Below are 17,739 nucleotides of genomic sequence, written 5' to 3' on the forward strand. Positions count from 1 at the left end.
GTTTGATGTCCTTTTCCTGCCCCCTCCCCCTATACCTGCTTTTCAGCCTTTTGGCTGGACCTCAAGACCTGCCTGAGAAGAAGAAAGTACCTGAGAATTTTTGCCGAGGTGAAAGGGAAGGCAGCCAGCTGTCGCTTTGCATGGCTTGGGAGAGCACCCTGACGCCACGTGGACCCTGGTTAGGGGCAGCTTCCCCAACACGCCGTGTCTCCTGCTTCAGCTCTGCCCCGTGTGCACCGTGCCACAGGTTTGTGCAGCGACCAGAGCCCTGCCTCGGAGCCACTGATGTTTCCTGGTGCTACAGGACAAGCTGTGCAAGCCTGTACTCCCCTGTTTTCAGCATCAGGGACTGTCCCTTTCTCAGGCAAAGGAGGCGTGCCACCCTATGTCTGAAAAGCCTTGTCATAGCAGGATGAATAATAAAGAGAGTCCTAGGCAATGGACCCCCCCTCTTTGCCCCCTAGAGCTCTTGGAAATGGGCTTGTATTTAGAAGACAGCACTGGGCACCTTGCAGCTGATTTTCTGCTTGAAGTCATAACCCTCTGCCTCGTCCCCCAGGACAAACAGCCGGGCACCAGGCAGCGGCTGGGGCACGGGCAGGCGAGGCTTGCTGCAGCTTGTTACCTGGAGGAAGCAAGCAGGGTACTGAACTGGATGCTCACCTTTTCACAGCCATCTCAGAGCTGCGGCATGCAGGGCAGAGAGTAATAGGACAGTGACCTTTTTCTGCAAAGACCATCTAGTAAACAGCATGTTTTATTTTCTGTCTTCTTCAGCAGCCACTGCCAGCACAGTGTGACAAGCAGCACATCCTCTGCTTTGAGGTGACAATAGAAATCCAACCAGAGCAACCATGGATCTGAACCATTTTCATCTTACCCCCTTTTTTTACTATAAATAAAATACAGGGTAAAATATAGGATGTTAGGGATGCCGTTGGGAAGTCACAGTAAGGTGAATTCAGGAACACTGACAGTGAAACAAAGAAGAAACACTGTGTGCATGGTAATTTGCACCAGCCTGAGGCTCAGTCCTACTCTGTTTACAGTGAGGCTTTCCAACAGTCATTGGGAAACAAAAAATTTTACCTTGCAGCAAAACTAGCCACCTTTTCTCTAACAAATGTATTTCCAAACCAGCATGGGCTTTTTGATGCTGTATGAGGACTCAGGACTAATTTCCCAGATGTATTTCTCACTGATGAGTGTTCATCCAAGAGTTTATGCAAATGTATTTCAGGTTGTGAGGTGCTGGCAAATTGTTTGCTGTTCCTGATAAAGCACATATGCCTGGTTTCCAACACTGGCATTGTCAGGTTTTTGGCTTGGTGATTAGAATAACAAAACTTTGTTTTTAAATATTGGAAGTCAGAAGAAACAAAAAAACTGAATTAGTGAAACTTTTTGGTTTAGTTTGATGAAATAAGATTTTGTTTATCCTTAGTTACTACTAATTTTCATCATGATGAATACAATTGTTTAGATACAAATATGTATGGAGTTATAAATAACTTTTATTTTCCATCCATATGAACAAAAGTCCATGCAAAATAGGCAAACATGATCTTACCAAAGCAGTCAATAATAAGGAAGAACAATAGTAAACACTGTTTTCATTTTTGCAGATAATATGGATATGAACTGGAATTCAGCAATCCAATGGTAAAAGCAAAAATAAAAGACACTCTAAAATATTGCTCTGTCCAAGTGCCAGGTACCGGAGCCTGTTGTGCTGGAGAAGGTTAGGAGTCTGCAAGCAGTGACTTAGGACATACAGTTTTCCCAAGCAACCAAGATTGTATTCCCATGCAAATGATCAGGATTCCAAAAATACCAGGCAATTGAAAGGCTCTGCTTTTTGTAAGCAGAAATGTACACAAGTCAGCATTTCATGAAGGCTCACCACCAGGCATCAGCAGGCTTTTTATGGGTATCTTAAACATCTGGTTTTGTCCTCTCTCCCTGACAAGTTATCTCTCTACATGCACCAGATGGCTCCGAGGCTGTGGAGCTGCCAAGCAGCCAGCCCTGGAGACTCAGAAAGGGAAAGGCAATTATCACCAGAGAAGAGGAGCTTAACATAACTGAGGGGTGCTTTCCCAGGAGATTAGTGGAGTTGCTCCCAAAGAATGCACAAGATTTCGTCGCTAAAACTGTGGGCTGCAAAAGCACTGCAAAAGCCCAAAGCAGGGCCCTGAGGACACGGTGGGCAGATGTCCACAGTGTGATACAGCCACTACTGCTCCTCCATGTTCATCTCCAGCCTGTGAGCTGTAGTCCCATCACCAGAAACAGTAGCAATGAGAACCTGTCATCATCATGGTAAACCCCCTGTGATGTGACCTGTCATTCCTTTTGGTATCTCCTGCCCAACATGAGGCAACTAAACCCATTTGCTCTGTCCCCTTTTAAACCTATATCCTCCACTTGCCAAATGGCTTTTAGTCTTCTCTGCCAATGGCACAATATAGATGGTACTGAGAGACTTTGTTCTGGCAGCACTGCAGTCCCACTGCATTGATCTTGGATGAAAGTGACTGGTGCTATAAATGCCTCTATATGTATTTTCAAATATTAGGCAACGTGAGTAATCTGAAATGTCCCTGGGCAAAACTTCTGAATTAGGAACTCAGAAAAAGCTGGACTGTCTCCTGATCTCGTGCATTAAAGATGTAGATAACTCAGATGTCAAATTCTCTTTCTACCCAGAGTTTTAGCCTGGGAGGATCTGCTCTAATCGTTCTTTTGCAATGACCAGAGGGGATTCTTTACCGAGCTTCCCATGGATAGATTTTTGATTCAGCTCTTAGACACTGGGCTACACCTCCCTTGTGACAGTAGGCTCAAACCTCAAGGTGGTTATGTAGCAACCGTGATGCTCCAGCCATACTCCTGGGTTCCTTGGAAAACCAAACATGCGATCTCCAGTAAGAAATCAGCATATGGGATGTGGTCAGCTTATAATTCCCCAAGCCATCGACAAAAATGGTTAAAAAATATTATTATCACTGTACAAGCAAGGAAATTGAAGTAGGCAGGGGGAGAGATTTCCCAAGGTCAGCAAGAACGCCAAGAACAAAATCAGGTCTTCCACTGCTTGCTGTTAGACACAATCCACTAGGCTGCAGCTGGTGGTGATGAAGGATAAATGAGCACTCCCCACAAAGGAGATGTATAGTCATCACTGTAAATGCTCATCAGTCACATTAGCTTAATGAGTAAGAATGACAGACATCATTGAACCTGACTGTCCCACTGATAACGGCAATGGGGCACATGGGCTGGGCTGCACATCACGGGCAAAGCCCATCACGCAGGTTAATGGTAAATCCCTCATCGTGTACAAAGCCTCCTTGGCATTCTCCAGCAGGCAGCAGGGCTGCAGAGCCGTGCCCCATCAACAGCTCTTCTGCCTCAAAGAAATGGCACAGAGCTCCTACTCACCCTTTCATAGCACGGCATATTGTGCATGAGCCTCTCAAAGCAGCCCTAAGAATTAATTTTGACCTCTTCATCAGCTGGCAAGGTATTTTGACAGCTCCAGTCTGGTCAGTGCTACTATTATAAACCTTTTTTTTTCCCTCTAGGAATTTTATTTTGGGCTGAAATCCAGCTTACTGGTCGGAATTAGTATTGATTTTTATTACTTTTACTGCCGCAGCCGAGACACATCTTGAAAATATGTATTAAGTTTTGAATTACATCAAAGATCCTTTCCTTTTTGAACCCCTCTACTATTTTATTAGTTTGGGACTGCATTACTCAAACCTCCTTCCCCATCCAGCTGTGCATAATTGTTGACTACCCAATGGAAAAGTATTCTAGAGTTTAATAAAGAAGAATAGTTTTCCTACAAGTTGTTTGATAACACCTATAGGAGTACAGAGCTTGTTTTGACTCTCTTATGGTCTCTGCAGGGCAGTGTGAAGCCCTGTACAAAATATCTCCTTTTCTAGGAAACAGTTTTGCTGCATCACTGCTATTCACCTCCTGCTTTCTGCAGAGCTTCACTGATTTAGTCTCAGGAAAGGCAGCTGAAGTTTCGCATCAATAATAATCCTCTCGGAGCTGGACTCAAGCACGCTCCAGCAAACGTGGCCAGACTGCAGCACACCTACCAGACCAGTGTACGCAGAGTCTCAGGAGGCTTTGGTCAAAAGCGCAGAAAGGAGCAACCTGAAGTTACTTTGTCAAGTAAAGCACCAGTTATGGATAATTTTTAAGAAAATAAATAGGATTTGCTGTTTACCATTGCTTTTCTGCAGTTCTAAAACTGAACCAGGGATGTTGTCAGAAGCCAACATTTTCTGGGTTCCTTATGCTAGTCTGCCTTTGCTACACTCACGGACACACAATGCAGCAGAAATTGATTTGAGGAAGCATGGAGAACTGACAGATTTTGCTGAAAGGATTTTTCTCATATTTTTATCATGATGGTATTTCTGGGTTTGGTTGAAAAAAATAATTCAAAAACACACAACCTGAATTGTCATCTTCTCCTTTATCCCCCTCACTTTCCCCTCTTGTTTTCTCCTCTGTTTTCCTTAGCAACTGGTATAAGGAAGAGGAAAGGAGGCAAAGAATAAACAAACAGATTTTTTTTTTAATAAAATGGAGGGAGGGTGCTTCTGTTTCTGCTAAACCAAACAGAAATGTTACATCAAAACAGAAAATCTGTGAAAGTGGTTGCTGAGGGCAATTTTGTCACACTGTTTTTCTTGGTATATTTATCACCATCATCATTAACCCACTATGCTTTCAGTGGTACCTCTCACTGCTAGGAAAGACTGATGATTTCTACAGAAGTGCTGGAGTAGATCAAAAGACCTCAATTCCTGAGACAGGGTCAGGCCATAAAAGCAGGAGAGTGACAAGCAGTATCATAAAGGCAATTCCAGCTGTGGAGCTGGTGAGTCACTTCTCCTGTGCCTGGACTAATGATCACCTTTTCCATGTCACATCCTGGTCTCTCACTGCCACAGAGCACAAACAACAAGCAACTCTTAAGCAAGAAAGCAAGCCTTTGCTAGAAGTCACCTCGGCATATCTATGCTCTGATCAACTAATATTCTGTCCAAAGGAGATCTCACCCAATCCCTGACTGTTCCTTTCCTCCATGAACAAGGTATCAGGCAAGGACAAGCCAATGCAAACAACATTATCAGCTCTAAACTGCTAGGAACATCTCCCTGCAGGAAGCTGGGCTGCATGCTGTGCGCCAAGGTCTCCTTAGGGCCATAGGCAAAGGCCAATACCCTCTGTAGGAAACTGCTTAAACTCAATATTGGTCAAAGCTGTAGCTGTCTAGACTCTAGGCCCAAGAAATACTTTCGCACTTTGCTTCTGAACAAGGTCAAGATAAGGCACTGAGTGACAGCTCCTCCCTCCAAAAGGTCCCAGGGAAGAGACCTCTCACCACAGTATTGCATCTTGCAGTTGCACATCTGTGCATCACGCACAAAGCATCAAGAAGTATGTATGAGCGGTACGCTGCACGATCAGCAAGTCAGAAGAACTTGTCCCAAATCTTTTCACAAATCTAGATGTAGCCACTGGACAGGTTCACCCATTGTTTGCTAGAGCTGGTGCCAGGTGCAATACACATCCACTCAGACAAGACAGATAGAGATGCTGGTATTTGGAAGAGGTTGTGCTGTGAGAAAATATGATAAAAGCCCATAAGCTGTCAACTGAAGTGATTTGCTTGACTGCTATCAGAGGTGGGAGGGTACAGCCAGAGGTAACTCTGCTCTGAGACTGCTCTGCAGGCCAGAAAGACCTTTTCCATCATTGCCTGACAAGAGGACAGCGTTGCTGTCAGGAACAGATCTTGCCCCTGTGACCCATCTGCAAAATGTATGTCTAAGAACAAGGAAACCAAAGCTTCATAATTCCACTGATCTTAAGAAACACACAGTAGATTTTTAAGAATAGGGGCTCAGTTTTCCTGCTTTGTCCAAGCTACGGTGAAGTAAAACAAGGAAGGAACAAGGAAATGAGGTAGTCCCACAGGGCAAAACAAAGGGATGGGAAATGAGATCTTGCTCTGTGCTGGGGAGGAGTTGTACAACTGTAAAGAAAAAGCACTTTTGACTTTGGTGACTGTTGTGCAGAGTGGGTGATTTATCATATTTCAAATTTTCATTTGGATTTGAGACAAACAGATTTTGGCATATTAGCTTCTCCCATGGGTGTATCCCAGGCATTTTCAGTCCCTACTGGGAAGGACTACCTTGGAATAAATTAGGCAGGCTGAGAGGTGACTCACTGCCCTTATTCCTTCAGCTGATGGGATGTGTTCAGTCCCCAGGGAAATTATGGAGAAATGCAACCTCCCTATTAATGGGTCCAGCAGAAGAGGCATCCCAGCCAGCTGTGAAAGCCTGATACAGACATAACAGCACTACGCTTTGCAATTCCCCTTGGACTTGTTCAGTCTGTGACCATATGTCATGGGCAGCTCTGGTCACAGCAGTGACTGGTGGACCATGTCATGAACAAGAGGGAGCTGCCTCCCTGGAGCAGCTTGCAGCAAGACCCAACACAACAACAGAAGGTGGTGATACCATGCCTGTGCCCGAGCAAAGACAAACTCACTCCTGAGGGTACCACGACACACAAAAAAAGGAAGGACCAACCATGCAAGGCATTTGTACAGAGGTGGATGGGCCCTTCTCCGTAGCCTTTGCCATGGCACTGGTCTATAAAATTAAAAGGCTTGTTGCAGAAACCGAGTTTGATCAGCCCTCATGTGGTGAGGAGAACCAGCAAGCAGTATGATGGCTGCTTGCACTTCGCTTGGCTTCAGGCCAAGTAGGGCTCTAAAGTAAGTGAAAGCAAAGTCAGAAGAACACGAGCGCCCCTGCCCCCAATGTGCTGCGTACAGGTTGCTTGACACAGAGAGGATGAGAGGAAACAGGGCACAGAGCACCACAAGGCTGGCAGTTGCCATCTGCTAAGCATTTTGCAAGTGGCTTCCACCACGACTGGAACTTCTTGTGAAGATGCTTTGAAGAGAGTGAGATATGGCCAGGAGAGAGCAAGGAGAAGACTGAGCAGCAAGTGTAGGAGGCAGAGGAAGTCAAGGGAAGTCAAAGCAGGTTTAAGGAATAAAGAGCCCTTCAGCAGTGGTGGAGCGTGGGAGGAGAGGGCTGGGTAGGGCAGAAAACATCTGCAGGTAAGTAGCAGGGAAGCAGATATGTGCAACAGGATGGAGTGAGGGGCAGTAGGAAAGCAAGGAAACCAGTGTCTAAAGGGTCCTGCAAGGATCACACCAGAGGCAGAAATCCTTCCTTCAGGGGTTACAAATCACAATTACACCAGCTGACTAGTGGGACGCCACTCTAAACAGAAGTGGTTTATCCAAAGAGCAAACCTCTCTGCTAAGAGCTCATCTAGAGAAGTATGGAGACATTAATTTAGGAGGCAATTTTCAACCCTGGCAGCTGCCTTATGCAGTCTCCCCAACAAGGCAGATGAAACCTGATGGATACAGGGTTCTACAATGCTAAGGGGTATTTCTAATTCAGATAATGTTCCCGATTTATACAATGATACAAGAGTCCAAGGAAAGCACTGCCATTATATCTGTATAGGTCAGAAGTTAAAGGTTTTAGTATTGCCATCATTTTTTTTTAAACATTGAAATACCAAGGCTGGACACTGTATCTTTTCCACTGGCTGGCATTCTGCAGCAACAGCCTCATTTGTATTCTGTCTTTTACTTGAGCAAAAAAAACCCCACTCTGCATTGCCACAACTAAGTACTTCCCCGTTGCAATACAGAGATTGCCAAGCAGTCACACTAAATTCAACATGTCCCCACTAACATATTTTATTCACACTGATGGTCTGCTTCACAGTGTGTTCCCAAAGACTTGCTTTTAAAATTTAAGCTGCAAACTTCTAACAAAATATATAAAGCAAAATAAAGTCAGTATCTTTTTCTACGTAGCTGTAAAATGGAGCTGCCTCTCCTTCAAGGCTGATCTATCACAGATTTCAGGCTAGGTTTTTTAGCCCACACAGGGCTTCAGTGTCTTCTTGTACAAAGGAGAAATCTGTGACTTAAAGAGTTATTGTCTATAAAGTCCTGCTCCTTTTCCAGTTAAAAAATTATTTTAGGCTGTGAAGAAGTTTTGGAACGGATAATCCCACAAAGTGAGGCTTTCTGCAAGATCATGTTTATGAGTGGTCCCCACCAGGACATGGAAATCCCTGACATGAAACCAACCCTTGAGGCACTGTGTTTCTGTCTTGAGGAGCAGAAACAGCCACATATGTTGGAGGTTAAAGTCTCACTGGCCTTTTTTGGTTGGATCTTTGCACAGTAGCCTTTACCGCACACTCTGATTTTGTTTGTGAAGGGAAATTCAGCTAAACCCATGAGGTAACTTCAAGTAAGGTGTGACAGGGAATCTGATGCTTTTGTGGGCCAGAGCCATTTTTGGGGGGTTTTTCCTTTGCTGTCAGCAAGTCCAGGGTTTCACCTGTGGGCCTGGGCAGAACTTACAGGAGCATCCTCCAGGTACAATAAAGGCTGTGTAACATTTGGCCTCCAGCTACATAAGCCACAGCACTTTGTCACACATTGGACAGTCCAGGGGCTGGGAAGTATCTGGGCTAAACTAGACTCGTTCCACAGCCCACAGGGAAAGACAGGATCTCCAGGGGATGGCTCACAGCCTCTCAGACGTGTTTTAGGGTAGGAGAACTCACCATCCAAAACTCCCTCCGTGGTGTCAGAGACATGCAGGCAGAGTTCACAGTGGGCACCGCTATTTCTCCAATACTTCAGCTGAATGAGGCAGATCTGTCCTTTCTTTCACGGGCAGAACAAAACACCTGGGGAGAAATAGGGAGAAAACAAACGTCAGCTGCTGGTGGTGATCTGTGTCAGGAGCAGTAGGCCAGAAAAGACGTCTTCCCTTACCCTGGGTGAAACATTTCCTGCAACACTTATTTCCTCTCACTGACTCTTGTTAGCAACTGCTTTTTCAATTCTTACTGGTGTCAGTTTGAGTCCACCCTTGGTGCCACACACACTCCCTACGGTCATGAGGCTGAGCACTGCTCCATGAGTGACGGTGCAGTCCAGGGACAGCAAGACTGGGCTGCTCCATGGAGAAGGCAAGCTGGGAGCCAAACAACGTGATCAGGGCAGGTCCAGTGGCAATAACCATGATCAGCCACAGTCCAATGATGTCCAGGCAAGGCCAAAGTGACAAGAAAGGTCTGAGGACAAACCAGGCACTTGAGCCACTGCTCTTCAAGGCTAGCCACAATGCACACTTGACCCAGCTCAGGCAAGAGCTAAGGCCAAGGGACTGAGCATCAGTGCTGCTTGCCAGTGGGTAATGGAGGGTCCCGTGGAGGCTGGCTGGGGCAATGACAGCTTGCTGGGGTACTCCAGTTCCTGACAGCCATCATGAGGGGAAGCCTACGAATAGTGTTAGCCCTTGGCTGGTGAAGCAATTCCAACAGTTAGCCAATAACAGGGTTGCCCTCAGACATTCAGCTTTCTAATTCCCACCATACGTTATTCTAAGCCCTCTTCCTCTCCCGCTCTTCAACATTATGTGACTATTAATAGCCTCTCCTGTGAGGAGCTGGAAGCAGAGGGAGAGCTTATACTACAATCAATGACCTGCAAAGGAGTGGAGAAGAGATGCCTGCTGCCAGCTTCTCTCTCTCCTACCAGACCCTTCCAGGCGGCATCAGCTCCCTGGCTCAGGCAGCTCAGCCGCAGCTATAATTCAGCGTGAGTCAAAAATTTTATTTTGGCAGGAAAAGCTGAAACAGCAGAGGGCTTCTTGTCACCATCTCTGGACAAGCCCAGGAGAGGCAGAAATGGTTTGTTTAATGCCGTCTCTCATTATTCCTGGCACTTTATGACTCATTAAGTGTCCTAGTTTTGCAACTAACTCCTGCTGAGCTCAACATTTGATACACATTTATGGGTGGCCTGTTGGTTGTAATAACGATTGAACTATTCATAATTCCCCTAACCATGTTAACTCCTTCTTTTGCATGCCAGGCTTCCTTTAAACAACTGTAAGATAAACATACTGGGGACTTCAGTTCTTAACGCAGAATGAATTACATTTATCTGGACAATTTATTAACACAGCTACATACTGCAATTAGACACACTTGTTCTGAACCCAGATAAACTATGTGTGTACTAATAATTTCTGCACTGCTCCCCTTCTGTATTTACTATGCTTTTTACCATGGATGTATCCATGCAGATGGATGTCTGATACCAGTTCCCCTCAGAAGAAGGTCAGTGGCACACACAGCAGTATTCATTCACTTGTATGGAACGGGAGCAGGAGCCAAATGACCCTTCTTGCTGATTACAGATGGAAATTAGAAGTAAAGGACCTCTGTTCAGGAACCTTCTTGTGATATGAGTGATCTTGTCAGCTTCTCCCCTGTTTTGCAGCTTGCTTTCTTTGCAAAAGGTCAGTGAGAATTCAAAACAGAGCCCAGTAACATGTTGGCCCAGCCTGACAGCTGATGCAAACAGGGCAACCGCAAGTACTCAGAACAAGTTTGACAGACACAAGTATTTTTTGAGATGACAGCACATTTAACCTGTATCTTCTGAAAGTGTCATGCACGATCACCTCAGAAATAGATAGACAGATCTGTGAATCAAGTTAATTTTTCTTTCATTCACTTGAAGCACAGAGTCTTTTAGTCTGGTCACTCTGAAAAGATGTGACTTTGCGTATACTGTTGAACAAATCCAGTCTGTGTGTATTTTGGAGCATGACTGAAAAGTCACCAACAAATTCTCACAGGTCTAAACTGAAGGTCAGTACCTTGGGTTACTTTAAATTCAAGGTGGATGTTTCTTGCAGCTTCAACCAAAGAGTCTGTCATACAGTTTTCAGACTGTCATACTGATTTCAGACTAATTTGGATGAGAATGCTCTCAGAAATTCAGCAGTGTGTAGGACAATATTCAAGATGACTTTGTACTGGGTCTGGATGGGCTGGAGTTAACCTTCTTCACAGCAGCCCATATGGAGCTGTGCCTTGCCTCAGTGGCTCTGTGGCTATTGCATTGGTAACACATCAGTGTTTTGGCTATTGCTGAGCAATGCTTGCACAGCATCGAGGTTCTCTCTCCAGCGCCCCGCCACCAACTTTAAAGGTCTGTAGGCTGGAGATAGGCAAGAGTTTGGGAGGGAAAATAACTGGGACAGCTGACCCAACCAACCAAAGGGTTAACCCATACCATATGATGTCATGTTCAGAAATAACAGCTGAGGGGAAGGAGGATGATGGCAGGACATTTGTAGTGATGTCATATGTCTTTCCAAGCAACCGCTATGTATACTGAGGCCCTGCTTCCCCAAAAGTAGCTGGACATCTGCCTGCTGATGGGATGTAGTGAATGAATTCCTCTTTTTGCTTTGTTTCTGTATGCAGCTTTTGCTTTTCTTAATAATTGTACTCATCTCAACTCATGGGCTTTTCCATGTCTTTTTCTTCTTCAGTCTTTTTGAGGAAGAGGAGCAAGAGGGCAGCTGGGTGGGTGTCTGGCAGCCAGTCAAGGTCAACCCTCCACAGGGTTCTGGACAAAGATTAATTTTCTTGACTGGTTCTTTCCATTTTGGTTACTGCTACTCACAAAGAAAACAGATGATGTAAACTTCAAAGGCATTTTCATATGAGAATTGTCAATTTAATTCAATACTGCCAACCTCAAACTTCAATAATCATCAGTTCTGATTAAAAAGAAGAAAAACACTTGGGGTCTTACCTTTCAGGTCTTGGTGTCTGAGCCCACAAGGACGTGGTTTTATGACCAGCAATATTCTAGTTTAAGCCTGTGTTATCCTACTGAGAGTGGCCCCACTCTCATTAGTGCCTGTTTCATATTCCTGCTGCTTGTCTTAGGTCAACAATAGCAGTCAGGAGGTGAATGAAATGAGCTTCATGATCTGGTTGGCAAAAACAAGGGAAGAAGGGTCTCATTTGTTCTTGCAAAATCTTTTGTTTCAAAGGTGGTTTGCAGTAGCAGCCTGGTTGTGTTCGGAGTCTGCCATAGGGTGGCCCAGAAGGAGTAGATGGTGTAAGAGGTCTTCACAGGAGTCCAGTTTGTCACCGCAGCATTTCTCACTGTGTGCAGCAGTTCCTGTCAGTAGGAAAAAACCCAACAATCACTGATTTCAGTCAAGTGCTTTAACTGCAGTATTTCTGTCTTTGTCCTGCATTGCTTTATGCAAGGTTTAGACACTTGCTATTGGTGTCTCGGGCTTTTGCTAAAGGATGGTGTTTTAAAGTTAGAGACATGGCTGTTATGAAATGAAGCAAATGCACAAAATCACCTCCAGAGGAGTGCTAAACCACAAACTGCAATGCACAGGCTTGAGTGTCAGAGAATACACTTCTCTGGCAGGGATTTAGTTATTTTCTTACCCCATGAAACAAGTGCTATCTCTCAGAAAAGACTCCCTGTGGGGAACTTGATCCTTTGGGAGGGAGGATGAGTTAGTGATTAGAGATGAAATGCAAAGGTGTTTTCAGCATAGCGGCTGGCTTCTCAATTTTCTAATACATTACATTCTAATACATTATATTGTTAATGGAAATGCAGCTTTGCACCTTCTGTTTTTCTCCCAGTAGAATTAATTTTGGCACTGTTTGCATGCCAAGCTTGCACACTCGCAACTGTGAACTCCGGGTAGAGGGAGAAGGCACAGCTTGGACCTGCACAGATAAGATCACAAAGAGTCAGCAACAGGGCTGGGAGCTGAAGCTGAACCCGCTGCCTTTGCCAAGTGACTTCACCACAAGACCATCTTTGCTCCTGCCCACAGCAGCTGTCCCACACCATTACAGACAGATCTCAGGAGCCAGCAGATTGGGGGAAAAGCATGTGGCTGTTTTAAAAGTCCTTTGGGAGATCTGCAGGGACAGGATTTTTCCATTCCACTCGGTGACGCAGCAGAGAGGGGAAAAAGACCCACCATTTCCCACAGCGTGCTCTCTTTTCCCAGAACGCTAATCCAACCTTGCACCCCTGTTCCTGCCAAGAATCTCTCTGTTTCAAGGCTGCGTGTGTCATTTATTAAGAAATAAGAGAGAGCAGGGAGGAACAGCTTTTAAAGAAGCAGGCTGTGCACAGGCAGGGAAACACAGGCTGCCAAGTCTTTGGGAACCCTCGGAGATGAAAGTACCACAGGAGTGCCACATGGCAGTGCTGCTGGTATATGTAGCGCGCTGCTCAGGTAGCTCTCCACAAGCCAGCTACGGAGAAAGACAATCGCGGGGCTGGAGAGAGAGCTCATGAAATCTGATGGTCATGAAATCGGAAAGTAAAGGGATTAAATTGTTCCATGCAAGAGGAGCCACTGTCCCAAGCTGAAAGCCCTGGGAAACAAAGAAACAGGGCATGTAAGTACTTCTTTGGGAGCTGACTGTGAAAGAAACAGCTTGGTTTTCACTTGGATTTGCAGCCATGTGTTTGTGAAGAAAACGAGGGTGGAAAAGCTGGAGAAATGCTGGGAGAAAGTTTCTGAGAGGACTGCAGGCTTGTACTGGAGAGAGGGAGAAGTACCTCCTGCTGTGGGGGTGTGCTCAAGGTGCACAAACTGCCGGAATATCCAACTTGTATTTCATCCTGCTGGAAGCAAGTCACAAAGCCTCAGCTCCTAATTAGCTGCTCAGACCAGAAGGAGACTATTTGTTTTCCAAGTGCTTAGGTATAAGAACGAAATCATAAAGATGTGAAGCCAAGCTTCTGCTTCATTATTGCAGTGCCAAAGCACAGCATCTTAAATAAAGTCAGCAATATTATTTTGTGTGTGTTTAGGAGTAAACTGTAATCCCTCATCCAACATTACCCGAGTCTGTAGTTACCCCAGTGTAAATGAGGCCATAATTACAGATACACAGCCATTAACTCACTCAGCTCAACGAGCACAACTATCATTGCTTTGCATACCCTAAAGAAGAAAAAAAAAAACCAGCAGAAAACTTGTGTACTGGTAAGTTTGTTTCCGGAAAGGCAACTTGCATGTATTTTTTGCATCTCTGGACAACAGAGCTGTTCATATCGACGAGACAGAAACTTCCTAAAGCCAAAACCTTCAGGCCAGGGCTTGCTTTCTTTGCCCCCTGTTCATCAGCAAGGGTGATTTGTGAACCTGTCAATAAAGGTTATCAGGGCAGCGAGTCACAGCACAATAATCCTGAAGGTTACCTGGCGGCTTACCCAACCCACCCGGGCCTTGCTTAGGGAATCTCAGAGAGGATTTGCAGCTGAAAGCCAGTAACGGCAGGATTTGGCAGCTTCTAGCCCACCTGCGATGAACCACTTCTGTAAGACTGAGTGTCTTGCCTAAATGTGCGTGATGCAGGGCAGGGGAAGGGCTGGGAAGCCACGGCCGCCCCGTTCTCCCCTAGGTGGGCAGCCCCTTCACCCGCCCCGCGTCCCTGCCGCCTCAGCTCTGCCCTGGAGGTCCCGGTCCCCCCTGGAGGGGGCAGGGGACGGGCCACGCCACCCTCTGGAGCTCTGGCCAGGCAGGGAGCGGCCGCGCCTGCGCCCCCTCTCCTCAGCCGAGCTGCCGCCGGGCGGGAGGGGGCTCGTGCCGCCGGCGGGCCGGCAGGGGGCGCGGCGGCGGCGCGCGGGCCCGCGGGGGCGGGGCTTCTTCCGGCGGCGCGCGGCCAGTCCCGCCTCCCGCGGCGGACGGGGCGCTAAGATGGCGGCGGGACAGGACCCCCCGGCCGCTGAGCCGTACCGGCCCAGCCGCTACGTCTCGCTGCCAGCCGAGCTCGATCACGCCACCTACGACGTGTCTCCGGAGAAACGCCGTGCCGAGGCCGAGCGCTTGGCTATCCGCGCCAGGCTCAAGCGGCAGTACCAGCTGCAGCTGAACAACCCTAACCCACCGGCCGTTATCGTGAGTGGGGCGGGGGGCGGGGGGCTTGGCCGCCTCACCCGGCGTCCCGCAGCCGGGCCCGGGCGTAGGTCCGGGCGGGGAAGGCGCTGGCCTGCCCGTGACCTTGGCCGGGAGGCAGCGGCGGGCTCTGTAGGCCCCAGCACGGCGGCGGGGGCAAAGGGTGAGCGGCGCTGGGCCCCTGGCCCCTCACAGCCGTTTTCTTTCCAACCCAGGAAAATCCTGCCTTGCTCCGGTGGTCCTATGCCAGGACATACAACATCTACCCGACTTTCCGCCCGACCCCCAAGACATCCTTTCTAGGAGTTGTTTGGGCGATAGTCCCCATCCTCTTCTGGTCCGCTGTCTTCAAATTTGACAGGGTAAGTCAGCTGCCGAGACTGAACGTCAGCGACCGCCAGATTGTAAAATGTCCGTTGGCCTGGAGGCTTAATTGGTGGGAGCCTTTTGCACCTAAGAATGTTTATACCGTTAAAGTAAGGAGGGAAGGCTGATACTGAGCCTGCTGTCTCAAAAGCCTCATTAACTGGTTGCAAAGTCCAGTTGCGTGAAGAGCCCTGTATTGTGCCCTTCGGTATGGCCAGTCGCAGTTTCTCTGATCAGTGTATTTTACTGTAATAAAGCTCTCTGTAGCACTGGCAGTGTAAATCAGTCATAACAGACTTACTTTCAGTTGTTGAGGTGCAGTAACTAAGCTTTCTAAAATAAATAAATAGGGAGCTTATGGATGACAGAGCTAGCAACATCTCTGTGAATTGCTTGACCGTTTCCCTAATCTCATGAAGCAAAAGGGGAGGAGTACTTCGTGCCAATTGCAGTGTCTGATCTCAGAGATTCTGGAAGGTTTATCTTGCTTCTGTTCTAACTCCTGAAATGTGGGTGTCGGAACCTGAGTAATAGATCATTCTGAAAAACCTCAGCTATATACATAGATAAGAACATGCTAGGTTACTGGCAGACAGTGGTTGCTTTTACTAGTGAATTTGTGGCTATTGTAAAACACTTATTTCCCTCTTATGCACAAAAGTAGCATTTTTAGATCAAGTCATAAACTGAGAAGCACAAACATCAATTAAAATGAAGAGTAGTTGTAGGGAACGCTTGCTGGGATGAATTGAAAATACAGGTTTGGGGAAACATGCCGAGCATGTTGATATAAATGTTTTTGACACTTCAGCATCTCAGCAGTATTTTGTCATACTGGTTTTGTTTTACATGTGAAACCATGAAGTGTGGCTTAGCATGTGAGTTCTTGAAAATAAACCTGCGTGAGTGGAACCTAGACATCCTTGCCTGGGAATATTTAAGCTGAAGTCTTTAATGTAGTCTCCAGAACAACCTGTTTTCCTTTATTCTAGTTCCCTTACTGATGTTTGGGGGATTTTTCTTGGTTTTCTGGTAGTATATGAAGCTCAATAGCTATTATACTTTTTTTTTTTTTTTTTCCTGAGGGGTGTTTGCTGTGTTCTGGGAAAGCAAGAGACAAATTGCTGAGTCTTAAGCAAATGTGGTTTTATCCAGCAGAAGGAATTGGGGCAATATCTGCAATGTCTCAGTCTCTGTACTGTAACAGTACTTGTCAGAAAGGTACATGACTGCAGAATGAGATACAAATGGGCTGAAAGTGAACACAGGCACATTAAGGCGAGTTATTTCTCCATAATTGGATCTCTAAGCTGGATTCTTCAGCCAGAAGGAGGAAGCAGAAACTAAATGTATAAATTAACTGCGACACAACTAATGTAGTGAAAAACGCATCACAGGAATTGGTCTCTGTTGGCCTGTGAGAGTGGCTAGATGTGCAGAGGTCAATCTGAGCACATTTTCTGTGGCTGGTAGGTGAATCTAAATGCCTTGTTCTTTTGTTAACCATAACAGGTGTTACCAGAGTTTGCTTATGGAAACATTTAGGTAGGAAAAGACCCTTAAGATCATATGTGGTGCTGTCTTCCTGTAGTCTATGCTATAATACTAAATGGGTTTTCTCTTATCCCAGGCTGATTGAAACTTCTCTGATAGGATAATGATGAACGTTCTCTTTCTTCCACAGGATCGTAAAGAGAAGCTTATCCGAGAGGGTAAATATGAGCGACCGTTCAGTGTATTTTAAGCTCCTGGAACTGCAGTGCTGTTCATGGGATATAAATAAGATATATTGTATGCTGACATTTCTCCTTGATTAGAATAAATCTTAATTGCTTATTGGTTGTCTTGTGTCTTTAACAATTATGGAAAGTGCAAAAATGCAGGATCTTTGTATCTAATGCAGATTGATACAGAGAGAATGTTCTGAACTCAACCAGTGTAGTCCTTTGGTCTACACACAGAGGCTCCTTTTAAAGCATGGAAGTTGCTGCTGTCAGAGCAACACAGGCTGAAATTTAAAATTAGTAGCAGCCTAAAATGTTAAGCAAGCCCAAACAGTTTCCTAAAGAACTATTCATTGCTTGCTAGGTATTTCTTCCTGTTGTTGTTGGTTTGACTATGTAGTTTGCCCTAATTGGATATAAGCAAGTTCTGTGATACGTTTTTAATAACTTTAGAAGTCTTCTTGCCTGTTCTCAGTAAGTTGAGTTAATTTTTATTTTCCCTAATAAAATACAAGCCTGAACCATGTGTTTATTACAATAAAATTCTGGATAAAATTATACCACACCTGGAAATAGTGAGCCTAACATTGTCATGCTATAGGTGACTAGCCTTTCCACTCATTCTGTGATTCTTGTGAGTGGGAGATAAGAAGTAAAAAGATAAGGATGATTATTTTTGATGCTGCTTCCTTTACAGTGTAGGAGAATTCCATTTCATCCTTGCAAATGGG

The 17,739-nt window shown here is 45.8% G+C and overlaps 1 protein-coding gene across 1 annotated transcript; it reads left to right on the forward strand.

Moving 5' to 3' along the window:
- Positions 1-14,674: 14,674 nt before the first annotated feature.
- On the forward strand, positions 14,675-17,120 carry NDUFB4 (NADH:ubiquinone oxidoreductase subunit B4). Its single transcript, XM_055809069.1, has 3 exons — positions 14,675-14,921; positions 15,134-15,280; positions 16,969-17,120. The coding sequence occupies exons 1-3, from the start codon at positions 14,721-14,723 to the stop codon at positions 17,026-17,028; spliced, it is 408 nt and encodes a 135-aa protein (XP_055665044.1). The 5' UTR covers positions 14,675-14,720; the 3' UTR covers positions 17,029-17,120.
- Positions 17,121-17,739: the final 619 nt, after the last annotated feature.

The sequence above is a fragment of the Falco peregrinus genome, chromosome 6 (genome assembly GCF_023634155.1).
Source record: "Falco peregrinus isolate bFalPer1 chromosome 6, bFalPer1.pri, whole genome shotgun sequence".
Taxonomy (NCBI): Eukaryota; Metazoa; Chordata; class Aves; order Falconiformes; family Falconidae; genus Falco; species Falco peregrinus.